We start from the raw sequence: 15,085 nt of genomic DNA on the forward strand, positions 1-15,085 counted from the left end.
TGTGCAGCAGGCCATGAGCCAGGTCCTCCAGTGTGAACTCGGCAGTCTTTGATCCCTAATAGAAGTAAACAGAGCTGTCCAGAGCTAGAATGTGCCTTTAATTGTTGAATTAAATGAGACAGACTCGACCCTTATGGAGACTTCTGCCTTGGTTTACCTAGCAGGATAGAGAGCAGATGACCAAGTCATTGGGAAAAGATTTTGCTGTACTGTACGTGAGATACTTATGGAAACTTCAGTGACTTCGTTAATATATGCTAGCTTTACTAGCCCAGTATACTGTTTGATAACTAGAGCCCAATCAACAGATTATCAATATAATGGGCAGATGTGTTCCCACGTACTTACTGGTATCACTGAAATGTAATGTTTTGTAAAATTATAGCCTCTTTTCACAAGAACTAGAAATGCCTCACATCCTGGCATTCTTATCACTTCAGCTACCTCAGTGCCTACAATGAAATTCACGGATGTGTGTAGGGCAGCTTAAGCACTTAGCATCTGAAGGTGTTGAAAGAAACAGCCTGCTAACAGCTAACCTGTTGCAACTTGGTTAGGCTGCATAGGCTTGCTCCATAGACACCAGCTCCAGTAAATGAACATGCTCCCTGCCAACTAGTCCTTATCCCCCTTTATAGTGTACATGGAAACTGTTCCACTGAAAATGGCTGGGAAAAGAATACACTTTCAAGCACAAACTGCTGAACTACTAAGCAGGAACAGTGTAGTCGGTAGCGGTAACTACTGACTACCCACAAATGACAGATGACAGCTGCGTTTAAAATAGCTGACTATTACTGAATCAGTGGCCAGGTTTGTGTTTCACTCTCTATAACCTGGTCAAACCATTTGGAATTAATTCCTTTTCCACATCTAATCACGCAAATCTGTTTTTTTTCTCTGCTTATCATCAGCTGGGAGAATATGGAAACCAGAGTAAGGCTGTGTAATTTCTGTGTAATCCCAGCATTAACCAAAAAGAACAATAAATGCATAGTACTCCATACATGTGTGTTACAGACATAATTGTGTTTGGAGTTGACTACATTTATGCCTACCAAATGACTACATTTAAAGACATATATAATTATTAATAATAATTATAATAATCATTTGTTTAAATCTGTAGAACTTACAGGTATTCCTTGTGGTCCAGGTTCTCCTCTATCACCCGGTGTTCCTGGGTGTCCCTAACATCAACATTCATAAGAACAAAATTAAAATAAAATAACATTGAGTCCTTTTTGACACTTTGGCAATTAATTAATGTTATTTGTAAGCAGTGAATGTAGTCAATTCATCAAATTGCGCTGACAATCATAATGAACGTATTGCTTTAGGTTTACATTTGCCTAGAACAACAGAAAAAGCTTCATATCAAAATCACAGTGAGATCTGATCTGCAGATTCACCCAATTTGTTATAAAATAGTTTTTTCAACTTGTATAAAGCTATTATAAATGAATAGTCAGGACAGGTCATCAGTCTAGCTGTCTTTATAAGCCAAGCATAGTTTGTTCCAACTTTATCACTGTGTTCAAGCAGAGGTGAGGGGAAAAATACTGTCAGAAAGGCCAAAAAAAGAGGTGCTGAATCAGAAGATCTCAGAAAACGGATGATCTGCTAGTCTTATATGTCAAAATCTTCTCAAAGAACGAAGAAAGCAAACACAATAAAAATGATATACGGACTGCACTGTCTAGCACACATGAGAAACGAGTCCTCTAATACTGAAGATACCATTACTGTCAGAACAGGCAGTCTGACAGACCCATGCCAATGTTTTCTCTGATTGCTATGGGCACCAAACATTAAGCGGTGATCCTTGAAACATTACATGTAAATGATGTCAAACTTTCTTGGAGCGCTCTGAATTTTGCCCTTGGGTTTGCCATTGGAGCTCATTGACTGTTGCTTTTGGTTTGGACTTTGACTTTGATCCCAAACCACTTTTCCTCACAGCATGTAGGGGAATGGCTATGATTTCCTTATGTCACAGAAAGGAAATGACTCAGTGGTCTTGTTGGTGAGCTGTAAAGTAAAAAGTGGCTGACCCAGCGTTTTCCCACACAGAACCCGCAACTGTTCCAACCATTTCCACTTTAGCTTGCTAAATGTTGTTGCCTCACTACAATACCTGAGCAGGTTTTTCTTTGGGGGGAGGTAAAAAGGTACCCCTGAGAGCAGAGACGAGATCCAGACTTACTCCTTACCATCGCTCCCTTTTCTCCCGGTGGCCCTGGCAGACCCATCTCTCCACGGTCTCCCTGATGGCACAAGCAAAAACGCAATGAGCTAAAATACCACAGTAGAAGACAATGCAAATTTAGTGGGAGACAGTACAAACAATACTGCAAGACAAAGCAAATATTCTACTGGAATATTACAAAACAGCCTACAGTTAGGCAATATCAGAAATATAAATAATACTTAGTGGTTTAAAATTACAAACATCATCCAACTAGTAAAGCACATTAGAAATGAATGACCTACTGACCTTCTCGCCTGGAAGCCCAGTCTCACCAACAGGCCCAATGAACCCAACAAGTCCCTGTACAGCATAAATAGATTATAAATCTGGACCAAACATTGTGAACTAACCAAAATATTTCAACAAGCAAATGTTTAGAATGTTTTTTTTTACCCTTTCGCCAAGCATTCCAACTTTTCCAGTTATCCCAGGCTCCCCCTACAGCAGAGGGCCTAGTTAGCACTTTATAACAGTTTCAAAATATGAATGAAATGTTGCCTCTAACCAGAATGAAAATCTGTAGTTACGATGTTTCTAAAAAAGTCCTATCTGTGCAACACATACAAATGTGCTTGTTCTTATCAATGGACAAAAGTAGGCTAATTCATTGTTTCTTCCGAAAGCAAGGGTATCTACTAGATTTTGGAGCATTGGTGTGAGTATGTGATTGCATTTAGTGACAAGAGCGTTAGTGAGGTCAGGGTACTGAATGATCACCACCCCATCTCATCCCAAACTCCCCAACTCATTCGCAGAGTATTGGATGGAGCGCCATCATTCCAGAGAACACTGTTTGCTCCACAGCTCAATGCTGTTTTTTTTATATCCCTCTAGCTTGACATTTTGCATGCTGCCAATACACTCCATCTCCAGTCTTGTTCCATTGGCAATATAGTTTAATTAGAAAACATAATGTACCATTTACAGTCCTTTACAGTACAGGTGTTTTTTAAGCTACTTCTAATTTCATATAAAAAAAAAAAATGGTCATGAAATGGTGCAAATATTTCCATTCTACATATCAATATAGAGGACCTTAAGAACTCTACTGTACATATTTTAAGGCTTAAAAAACAATTCTGAAAAAACATGAAAGTATGCAAATGAATCAGAATTCTAATAACTTTGCTTTGCAAGCTTTGTCTTGACCTCACCTTGGGCCCATCCGCTCCTGGCTTTCCAGAGAATCCCTTCCTCCCAGGCCTGCCCTGAACAAAAAGCAGAAATGACCCATAGTACTGGACTCTCACCTCTCTAAGCCCCTTTGAGACTTCATGGCATCTCATTAGCTGCTCATTAGCACCAGCCTCCACCATCCTCCACCATATCAGCTCCCTCAGAGAAGGGGTTTAATGAAATAACCACACAGAAAAAGAGTTGTAGCATTATGCTGTGAAGCTGCGGCCGGCGCAGGACGCGAGTCAGCTGTGCTTGTGTTGGAGCGTGGTCAGATTCTGCCTTGACAGCTAATAGCTAATTTTGAATTTTCCTTCCTCATTAGCTAAATTAGCCAAACCATCCAAGCCTCTGCAGGGTCCATCTACAGGCTGTAGTCAGTTTTTTGGAGGTGAAACATAGAAATTAGAATGATAAAAGTGATTATTTCAATAAATCACAACTAGTCTTCTTCAGGATGTCTTTCTGTCAAGCAGAAGCTGTGGAAGTGACCGGGACTGGACTGAGGGTGGGCTATTCTTAGTCATGTGTTGAATCTGGGGCAGGTCCAAAATAAAGACACTGCATTCAGAACAGCAAAATGGTAATGGTACTAAAGAGGTGCAGCATAAAAGAACAAAGCTGAATTAAGTCTGCAGTTAAATCTTTCCAGAGATTTCCATGTGTGCTAGCATACAGACATAGTAAAGTATGCTAACAGGTCACTGAGGACTCTCTATCTAGTTTCTGACTGGACACTTGAGAAGTAATGGAAAAAGGAATAAGAAAACAAACATTTAGCTCGGAAGGACTCGACGATTACATCATTTTAAGTCTCGCTTACATTGTAAATTGAAGAGATTGTAGGAGAATAAAAAACTCTCCAAAACATTCCTTACTACTGAATCACTGTCGTATGACTAGTGATAGAACCTGCTTTTTTAATATCTCTGAAGCGTCCATGACCAAAAGAGACACTTTGTTTACTCCAATTTGAACAAAAGCTTGGGCCCATTATCACAATACTGATTTCTCAACCCATCTGATGTCACATAACCATAATGACAATGCTCAAAGCATAAAAATACCTTTTACACAATGGGCGGAATTGTTACTTAACTACATGCTGTGCACACACTATGACTGGGCTTAATTCAGACCACGCAAAATGAATCTCGACAACAAGAGCAAACAACTATCAAACAAAACTGCTGTTTATTTCTTCCTCTTCTGGCTTCTTCTATGTTCTCCATGTGTTTTCAACTTGCCCCTTACAGGTACTTTCAAGTGGCCACATGGAATCGATACAATTTGGAACAGTCAGTAAAATCCAATACCATGATTCACATCCATCTATTAGTTAAGCATCATAAACACTAAAATTCATGTACACATGAAAATTCATGTGGAAAGTGAAAACCATGTATTATGGCACTCTAATATGGCAACGAAACAGCACCATGCTCTAATACGCAAACCTGAATCATGCTTTACAGCATGAGTGCACAGTAATGGCAATTTCATGCTACTGTTACACCTTGGATCCATGGTTCTGGTTTGCAGTACACAATCTTGAAAGCACTCACCTCCGGTCCCGGGGCCCCAGCTGGTCCAATTGGCCCCTCATCACCCTGTAAAAGCAATCACTGACATGATTTACAAAGCATTGAATATTTATAGCCACAAATAATATTTAGCAATTAATATTAGCAATTAATCAGCAACGTTTATCTTCTCAACACATGCAATATTATTAATAACAATGTCCATATACTTAGAAATGTACAGAAAACTTTTGTCTCAGCATGTTTTGCCTTAACAAGCTTTCTGTTTTTGTATTGATGCGAACACCAGTGGGAACCAATGGCGCCAACAGTTATTTATTAGTTATTTTACAGTATACACTATGGAAGTACTGTGTAGACTATGCAGTGCGATAAATGTAAACCTTCTATTGGGACCAGTTGATCTTGGGAAGCAGTTATCAATACTTATTGGACTACACTAAGACTGAGTCTGACCCCAACATTTGTCTTTGAACTGCATTGCTAAATTTTTTTTGGCACATGCTAAAAAATGTCTCTATCCTGCAGCTTCAGAACACTGTGTCCACTAATACAGCGAATTTGATAGGAATACTCATTCAGTTCTTCATTTACAGAAACTAGAATAACACCAAAACAATCCTGGCAAGTGATTGTGTGTGAGTATAAGCTCTAACCTCCAGTCCGGTAGCTCCTCTTGGGCCAGGTATGCCTCTCACTCCTGGCTTCCCCTGGAGAATACATTATGTACTTACTACAATTGCCTCTAATGTTATTCTTACCACTGCCAGCACTGCCAGCTATGGACACTTTAATGTAACAAGTTGGCAAGTAACAGCAAAAGAAGAAATCGACTGTTCTGATAGCTAAAGTTAAAGTGATTAAGTGAAAGTCAGTTAGACAGAGTTAGTCACATAACAGTCAGATCAGAGACACATTTAAAGCAACCAATTCTAAAAATGCTGAAAGCATCAGGTGTCTTAATCTTCTTTAGCAGGAGCTGGAGTATTTTCATACTCTTGTTATTTGAGGACATTGAACCTCTCAAATGTTGGATAGTTGGAGGGTTCATAACATTAAAATGTATTAGAGAGAGATATTGGTAATGACAGAGCGACAGACCTTTGGGCCTTCTGGGCCATTTTGTCCTGGTGGCCCGATATCACCTGGAAAGCCCTAAAAAAAAAAAAAAAAAAAAAACAGCAACAATTTATTTGTTTGGATATAGAGATGAATATGGTCGGAATATGATCTACAACTTTGGGAACATTGTAAAGCAACACAAAACACTATTCTTTAAATGATCACTTCATTTGGTGATGTATAAGTTCTGCAACACTATTGTCACCTCTAAACCTAAACCTAAAACTAAACTTGAGAATAGTCTTTCACACTGCAATGGGGCCCAGCATCTCAATGTGGTTTAAGTCAGGACTTTAACTAGGCATCTCTGAAACTTTCAATTTGTTTTTTCCAAGACATTGCTCTTGTGCTTCAGCTAATGTTGTCTTGCTGTGTAACCCAACTGCGCTTGAACTTGACTGACAGGTTACTTAACCAGATATTGCCCTGTAGAATATTTTGGTTGAGAGCAGAATTCATTGTTTGTTAATAATGGTAAGTTGCCCAGGTGATGAAAAAGCGAAACATCCCCATGCCATCACTATACCACATCCACGTTTGACTGTTGGTATGTGGTTCTTATTAGAAAGCTGTGTTGGCTTTTTGTCAGATGTAATGGGACCCCATTTTCATAAAACGTTCCCCTTTCAACTCAGTCCACAGAACATCATTCCAAAAGGCTTAAAGGCTACCAAGGTGTGTTTTTTGCCAAAAATAAGACTTTTAGTTAGTATGGTTTTGCAACTCTCCCATGTGTACTATTGGTTGACTCAGTAACTAAGAGGGCAATTCCATTTTCAGCTAGTTGGTGTTTTTTCCTCTGTGCTATTGCGAGAATGTGTGGAACAGAGACTGAATGAATGAATGGATGGTACAGTTACCTCTGGGCCAGGGGGGCCGGGCAAACCATCTGGGCCACGATCTCCAGGCTTCCCCTGAGAGGATTGAGGGAAAAAAGGACAGGATTTATGTCTGCTTTTTCCCTTCAGCTAGGCCTGTAACAAGCCTAATGGCTTGGTAATGTCTGGTAATAAAGGATGGTTCATCTTACCTGTGGCCCTGGCTTCCCTCGGATGCCTGGCATACCTGGTAAGCCTTGAATGCCCTGGAAAATTCAGTGGATTACAGGTACGCACTCATTTAACTGACACAAACACACTCAGACACGCCGTGTTGGGCAGGAAAGAAGCATAAACAAGGTTAAATGGAAATACCTTGTCACCCTGGAAACCGGGCTCTCCAGGCTCTCCAGGCAAGCCAACTTCACCCTGACAAAGCAAAGAACATAGTGATTTTCAACTCCTCTAATGGTAGGCATTTGGGGGCTATTTAAAATCAACAGACAAATTAAGCACAACTGTGTTTTGTATAACCTGAGGGCCAAAAAGTGATCTATGGCAAAAAGCAGCAGGAATAACACTGAGAAGCTGGGAACAGCCATGCTGAAGTGTCGACAGTACACTGTTATGAAACGCTTTATCTTAAGGGCAGACAGAGACCCTGCCAGCTGGATGTTGCACAGCAATGGCACAGCAGACACAGGAAACAGCAAGCAGACTACAGCCATGCTGGTGTCTGGGCCACTTTGCATTGATATTCAAAAACGCTTCGGGGAGGTGGCCATCACAGGCATGCTTTCTCAATCAAGTGCTCAGGGACAACAAATGTTCCTTTTTGAGCCAGAATTCAGCTGCCAACACTTAACATACGAGACTGAGTGCTAATGTTGAGCAGGGTTTCAGTATTAAGTTAAAGTTACATAAATATAGTTAAGGGTTTCATGTTATTTATTTTTTTTATTTTTATTACAGCATTGGAAACACTGGCTAACTTTTACATTCTTTACTTACATTTACCATTTCATAATAAACAGAAATTAGAGCCTAAAGAACATATAATTTGGCCAGCAAAACTGGATGATGGCTTATTTTTAAAACAGTCTCTCTTTTTATCTGTTTAAAGAAGACATAATTCTAGTAATTCAGCATTTTACAGTGATGATTTTAGAGGCTGACCTTCTGAACTCTTAAGGTCTAGACCAGTGTGTGACTATCATAAGGTTAAAGTTTTTTATTAAAGACAATTGTTCTTAGAATTTTCCTTCTAAAGTTCCTTTTTCTTAAGAGGAAATTCTTTTTTCTTAAGTATGAAGTTATGGGATTAGTTTCAAAAGGGGGTTTCTTAGTGATTTTAGTCCCCTCCAAATGTCAGTCATTTTTACAGACTGTGCTCCACTGTCAGTAAAGATTCTGGTGCCTTTTACCTTAAAAAATAACCTCAGTTTATATTAATTACATGTGAATCTAAATGTGGGTATATATATTTAGTCAAATTCTGTGGAAAAGCAATATTTTTTTCCCAAGTATGGAGGCACTTGAGGAGGCATTTAGTTTTGTCTTGCATGACACAGATACCTCAGGTCATTCAATTCTGTGGCAAACCTTAGTCAAATCCAGAAGACAAGCCAAAGGACTCCTCAAAGGAAAAATGCTTCTGGTAGGTTTAGATAGTGTTAGTAGTGTGAAGTGTAGCCCATAGCCTACATACATGCATGCAAACTTACATACAAACATGTATAATGCTAAAAACTAAAATTTCATCATTACTAAGTGGGTTTGCTAATGGGGGGAATGCCCTGAGATGGAAATGCAACGTTTGTTTGACACATAGTTGAACTAAGAAGCAGGGGGGAGAAGCAGAGGCATATAAGGAGCTTGAGGGTCAGGTGGAGGAGGTCTAGGCTTGGCCTTTCTTCCAAAATGTAGCTATGTCATAACTCCACATATGACGATGGCAATGCGTAAATCAAGTAGCTGTGAGTTCTTATCCCGAGTAAAATTATCATAAAAATGTCCTGTCGTAAAATTACATTACTTCACCACCCCATGTAAAGTTAATCCTGCCTGAAAAGGGCTTAATAAGAATTTCTTTCTTAAGAAACGTGTGAATCCAACCAATGGATTGACCTGTTATTTAATTGTAGTGTTGATGAAAACAATTAATTAAAAAAATCTTGTATTTTTCATCATTTAATATAATAAACCCAGCATGGTCAGATAATGTATTTGATTTCTGATATTGAGCATTTTGACAGTACTGCACTCTAGCACTGTAACAACCCTATACCGTTAATCACTGCCAGCTGTCTGACAAAAGAACACTGAACATTGTTCAACACTAACATTGTCCCACAATGTTAGTATTGAACAACCCTTGGGATTGAACAACAAATGGTTAAACCGTGTTACATAAACCTAGATTTAATTGTTAAGAACTCTTTGTCCTTCTAGCATAAACGGCCCATTTCTGAGATGCAAGCTGTTGTTACTACAGCACCAATATATTGTACACAGTATGAGTATAAGCTAATAAAGTGTATTCAAATCACCTTATCACCTTTCAGTCCTGGCTCTCCTGGATTCCCCAGTACCCCCTGCAAAACACCAAAAATGACACATAAACACCACCTGCATTCAGTCAGTTTAGGGGGCTGCTGAGCTCTAAATGCTTTGAATGCTTGTTTGCTGTGCATAAGTTGCTTAGTGATCAAGTGGTGGTCCATGGGAGCAAACAGAATGGGCTCCTATGTAAACATGACTTTGCATGAAATATTTAACCCCCCCGCACTAAAACAGTCGGATGCAGGCTTTATTACAATGATGCTGAGGTTCTCTAGAGTGAGAGGTGCCCAGTGCTAGTCTGCCGTCCAAAATTTCTGTGATTAGACTTTGTGCTCTCTTGGAGGTGGATCGCTTTCACCTCAGCAGGAGCCATTTGTGTGCTTGTGTTTGCTCAGACCTAATATGAACTGAAAGAAATTCTCAAAGTTGGGCATTACTGTACAAAGGAAGTTCGGTCTTACTGTTGTTACAATAAAGTTAGAAAACATTCATACAGTATATTTCTTTAGAAACTAGTAAATCTGCAACACATTTTACCAAAGTGCTCACTGCTGAAAACTTGAAGAGCAGATTTGTGATTCTCTGCAGTTAAGATGATGTTAAGTTAATCACCTTGAGTCCAATTGGACCTGGAAGACCTATGATTCCAACAGGCCCCATGTCCCCCTGCCAACAAACACATACACACACAAAATATGGGTTTAGGAAAAACATGCAAGTTTTTCAGAGATATAAACATTGTTGCCATGTGCAATTGAGTATTAATGATTCCAGACAGTCTTCAGGACTGTATATTTTTTCCTCTTTGTTTTGTTAAGAAAACAGCACTTTCAGCACTTCTCCTGTAATTTGATTGCATCAACAGGAATCATCTGTTTTTGGTCAAATTTAGTTTGAGATTGTGTTGGTTTTTATGAACTTTGGTATATTTCACACATTATAGGCAACCTGGGGTGTAAATCCAAAATATGGACAGAATAAAAAAAAAGAAACCTTACATGAAAAGGCATAACATTATGAAAACAAACACTCTCTTTGGCAACATAATAAGCAGTTTACAAAAAAAATATTTTTGTTCTTTCTGACTCCCTTGCATACCTCTCAAACAGAGCCCTGAACTGAACAACGACTCTCTTCCTGGAGATCTGCCTCCCAGCAGCTTTCACCTCCAACTCAAATAACCTAACCACCACTCTTTTCCCTAAACAAGCACTTCTGAAAGCAGCAATTAGATGTTCAAGTGGGGTCCATTAGGGTTAGAGCTAAGGTCTGCAGGAAGGTAGATCAATATAAACAGGGATGGCGGTCAATGGTTTATGCAGTTGTAAAATATCAACAATTGAAATTAAGCTTTTTAGATTTATTTCCCCCAAAATTGTGAACAGCTCAAAAATTATTTAAAAAAAGTCAGAATAAAGGTTATTGGAGCAATGCCATAGAGGAAGCACATTTACAGGATGGGTGAAAAGTTGCTGAAAACTTGCTGTAAAGATTGCCCATTATTTTGGAGAATGGACCTTATTAAATATTACTAGAATTAGGAACAATAAAATACAGTATACTTGCCATCTTTAGATGTATAAATGCATTTTTACACTAATACTACATACATAAAGATACACTCACAATAAGGCCAGGAACTCCGCTAGGACCAGGTGCACCCAGGTCCCCCTAGGAGAGAGCAAAATTAGCTTATTAGCTTCTATTGTAAACATTGGCCACAGGTTGTTTCAGCAGAGGCCGCTCAGGCTGGCCAGAGTTGAGAGGTGGAGTAAAGGCGAGGGTAAAAAGGGGAGGGGGGATGGAGAATAGTGGGGGTGAAATGGGCTCAGTCTCTGTCCCCTGATAGTGGGCTAATCTGAGGCTTGCATCTCTCCCCCCTGGGGGGGACTGTGACAGAGGCCTACTGTGGAGCACAGAGAGGGGCTTGTGTGCCTGGGCCCCGGCCTGCTGCTCACTGCCATGGCCACTTCCTCCCTCGCCAGCCGCCGGCAGTGCAAAAACATCCCATGTGTGTTTGCTCTCTGTCTTTTTTTCCCTTTCTTTTTAGAGCTGAAAGAGAGCTAAAAGAGGGCAGATAGATGTTGCCGGGCTGGCAGCCCCTTGTCAAGTGAGCTGTGAATAAAGAAGTGAGATTAAGAGGAAGAGAGGAACTTCTCGTCCTGTGGGAACGTTTAGGGTTACTGGGTAGAAGAGGGGTTCAGAGGGTCAGCCAGTCAGGATATTACTGTAGCGCTGCCAAACACAGGGCTGAATATTAAAGGCCAGGTAAAGTTGGCTTGAGCTGGCAGCACTTTTATTAGTTGTCTAAAGATGTCTGTAGTGGTTCACTTTCTTAAATTCTCTATGGCATGCCTGCCCTTGATACCTTATAGCATTTTGTGTGTATTTAAAGCGAATCTACAATGGAAATTTGTATTTAGCTTGGCATAGTTCACAAACCGTGAACTTCAAACTCTGTTTTGTCCTCTTTCAAAAGCAACACCCTAGTCAGAGCTTTACAGTTCTAAAAACACAAGACTGTTATATAATAGTATTGACTTATTATAGTTATGTCTGCAAAATTTACACACATAAATATCGAAGTGATGGTAAAAAGGCTGAAAGCAGGTGAAGCACCGCTCAAAGGCACTCGGCCAAAGCCGATGAAGTTAGCCGGATGCTATGGCCAGCAAAGGAGCGTGAGCAGGTAGAGCACAATGGCTAGTGGCCATTAGGCTAAAAGTGAACCCTACCAGACCCCACTACACTGGGCTCTTCAGTTAGCTAACAGCACACAGTGTCAACTGAACACAGAAAGGACCCAGAAAGGGCAGCAACACTATCTGGTAAGACTCTGGAATAACAACAAAATGTTCAGTCTTAAAAGCTAGGCTAGTCTAAGCTATGTGGCTATGGTTCCTCACGGTGACATAAACCACCCATTAAAAAGCAGAGCTAATTTTTTTCCAAGAGTCCACCATCAAAGGAAAAGCAGGTTTCAAATAGAGGCAAGATAACAGGGTTGTATAGAGGCTTGTAAAACAGCATTTTCCAAAGTCACATACATACTATTTATACATCAAAGAACTTTTAAATTCTTTAAATTCTTAAATGCACTGTTAGTCATAGATTCTATAACTATATTCATAACTAGACAAAACACTTTATTCAAATTTGAATTAGAGTTGTACAAATTTGATTTAATGATATTATTTTAGGATTTAAATTTAAATAAAGTAAATACAGTTAAAATAACACCTTTGCCCCATTTGTCACTTGTAATACAGAATGTAATACAATGTATAATTAATGTTAATTGTAATAAAAGTAATTGCAGTTAAATGTTAAAGACATTACAATAAAAAATGGTTCGTTTTTTATTTTACTGTGTTTACTTTTTGCTACCATCCCATTATTACAGGCTACAAAATAAATGTGCATATATGAGATTAATAAGAAAACTTTAATCACTTCAATTGAAGACTTCTTGTCATTAGCAGATATTTGGTTACGTGAATGGATTGACTTTGACCAAGAAGGATGAAAACTGTAACTTGAGCTGTCAAAAACAAGGCATGAAACACTGAACTAATGGTGAAGTAGCCATGTTAAGTGTAAAAACGGAATATGGAAAAACCATTAGACGTGAAGCATCCATCTGATGGCAATCCCAGCTTTCGGTAGCGAGCTCCAGCAGTGACAGCTGACTTCCTCATTACAAGTGTCTCCAGGTCTACAGTGGCGGACACTGCGGTTGCTGAGCAACCCCCTGGCCGGCATGTGTAACTGTGGTAGTTGCAGTTAGTGGTGGTATTTATTGGCTGGCGGTGGCTCTTGTGGCCATGGCAGCTCGTATAATAAGTGGTGCAGGACGAGCAGGAAGAGGGCAGGAAGAAAGCAGGAGGAGGGCAGGAAGAGTGCAAGTGAAGTCTTAGAAGATTAGACTGGTCTCATGCTAAAACATTCCCAACAAGCAACACTATTATTTATCTATAATACAAGATATAAGTTATGAATCTTAAAATGTATCAATGTAATGTTTTTCAACTGTATTACAAAAGTAATATGAACCTTATGTAGGTAGTAGAGTGAGAAAATGAAGTGTGCGTGCACGTGTGAGTGTCTGTAATCCTTATGGTCTTCAATTATCCTTTAAATCTGAAAAAACCCTTATTTCCAACATTTTAAAGGTCTCATACCACATAAATATTTTGCTTTTTATTTCCTTCTTTTTAAAGCGAGAATAATACTTTTAATTTTTCCAAATATCCCAAACATGGAGACCAAGCTGCAAAATTATCCATTAAGATTTCATTTTTGTAATGTCATAAATCCAGTGCCTTTACATGTATGCACCTATTCAGCCTACAGTTTGGCCCTGCCTGGTCATGTTTTAATGAGTTTTAGGGAATATTTCAGCCTGCTTGTTGAATGATCCACAATAACAAGCAGCCCATTTACATGTGTTAATTTACATTTCAGTCTTAAAGGCACATTACCAGAAAGAGACTCCTTCAGTCTGAGGAGGTAGGAAAGTGGTCACATAAAAACAAGTCAAAAGTTGTTGATAAATATGTCCATAAAACCACCATACACAAATAAAATATGCAAAGATATGGGCCCTATAAATGTTTAAACCTTGGTGTAGTTACAACACTTTCATTTTAAATAGGGAATGTGCTGGAGATGGCTGCAGGTCATACAGCCGCAGTGTTACTCACTGGGTTTCCGTCAGGCCCTGGTGGTCCTCTCTCGCCAAAATCCCCAGGAAAGCCCTAAACACAGAAAAGAGAGACCACATCTTAGCTGAGTCAAACAGAGGGATACTGTACCAGATTTACAACTGAACGCCCATGTGGTAGAACTGACCCCATTCACCCTGTATCACTGACCAGCCAAAGCCAACTCAGATAATTCACCATATAAACACATGAGAGAATTTGAACCAGCTGATTTCGATCACTATAAATAAGAAAATGAAACTGAGAGTTGCTTATTGACTTAACTAGCTATTTAGCTAGCTTAAGCGTTAACATTGGCAGCAGTTTGAACTAAGTATTCACTAGTTGCTAGTTTGCTGTGTTCTGATTTATGTGACTAGGCTGATACTTTTTTTCCTCAATTGAAGGTGAAGGAATTGAATGAATTGATGCTAAGATGAGATACCATCTGGTTTGCTAGATTTCTGTGCTGTGAATTGCATAGGTAATCATTTACTTTTCTACTCTCTTGGCATACATTAGGCTAGATGTAATTAGGCTTGGTAAAAGGTGAAGGATTTCAATGCTTCAAAGCTAAGATGGGATATAATTTCTTGGTTGGCTAGCTTGCTGTGTTGTGACTTGTGTGGCTAGGTTCTTACTTTTTTCCTCTCTTGACCTAAAAATAGAAATATGCAAATATAGACAAAAAACAATTCACATATAAGCTGGATTACACAATGAAGATTTTATGAAGCCAGGCCAATATGGCCAATTATGAGAAATATGGGATATGGGAAAATGCTAGATTGCTAAATCAAATACTAGCTTGCAGACTAGTAAAATAACTGCATGTGTCTTGGTTCCTGAATTGCTTTGTGTAATGCAACTCTAAGAATGTAATGCTACACTTAACAGAGAACTGGGAAA

General features: G+C 39.3%; 1 protein-coding gene across 4 annotated transcripts in view; it reads right to left on the reverse strand.

Moving 5' to 3' along the window:
• The window catches only part of col27a1b (collagen, type XXVII, alpha 1b), a 97,382-nt gene that overhangs the window by 25,500 nt on the left and 56,797 nt on the right, over positions 1-15,085 (reverse strand). For all 4 annotated transcript variants that reach the window (XM_072664543.1, XM_072664542.1, XM_072664544.1 and 1 more), the window contains exons 13-27: positions 14,177-14,230; positions 11,100-11,144; positions 10,086-10,139; positions 9,461-9,505; positions 7,287-7,340; positions 7,124-7,177; positions 6,954-7,007; positions 6,073-6,126; positions 5,628-5,681; positions 4,993-5,037; positions 3,406-3,459; positions 2,645-2,689; positions 2,498-2,551; positions 2,214-2,267; positions 1,137-1,190 (exon numbers count right to left, since the gene is read on the reverse strand). In XM_072664543.1, coding sequence (XP_072520644.1) covers positions 1,137-1,190; positions 2,214-2,267; positions 2,498-2,551; positions 2,645-2,689; positions 3,406-3,459; positions 4,993-5,037; positions 5,628-5,681; positions 6,073-6,126; positions 6,954-7,007; positions 7,124-7,177; positions 7,287-7,340; positions 9,461-9,505; positions 10,086-10,139; positions 11,100-11,144; positions 14,177-14,230 — 774 coding nt within the window. The remainder of the gene's footprint in view (positions 1-1,136; positions 1,191-2,213; positions 2,268-2,497; positions 2,552-2,644; positions 2,690-3,405; positions 3,460-4,992; positions 5,038-5,627; positions 5,682-6,072; positions 6,127-6,953; positions 7,008-7,123; positions 7,178-7,286; positions 7,341-9,460; positions 9,506-10,085; positions 10,140-11,099; positions 11,145-14,176; positions 14,231-15,085) is intronic.

This window comes from Salminus brasiliensis, chromosome 20 (assembly GCF_030463535.1).
Source record: "Salminus brasiliensis chromosome 20, fSalBra1.hap2, whole genome shotgun sequence".
In the NCBI taxonomy this organism is placed as follows: domain Eukaryota; kingdom Metazoa; phylum Chordata; class Actinopteri; order Characiformes; family Bryconidae; genus Salminus; species Salminus brasiliensis.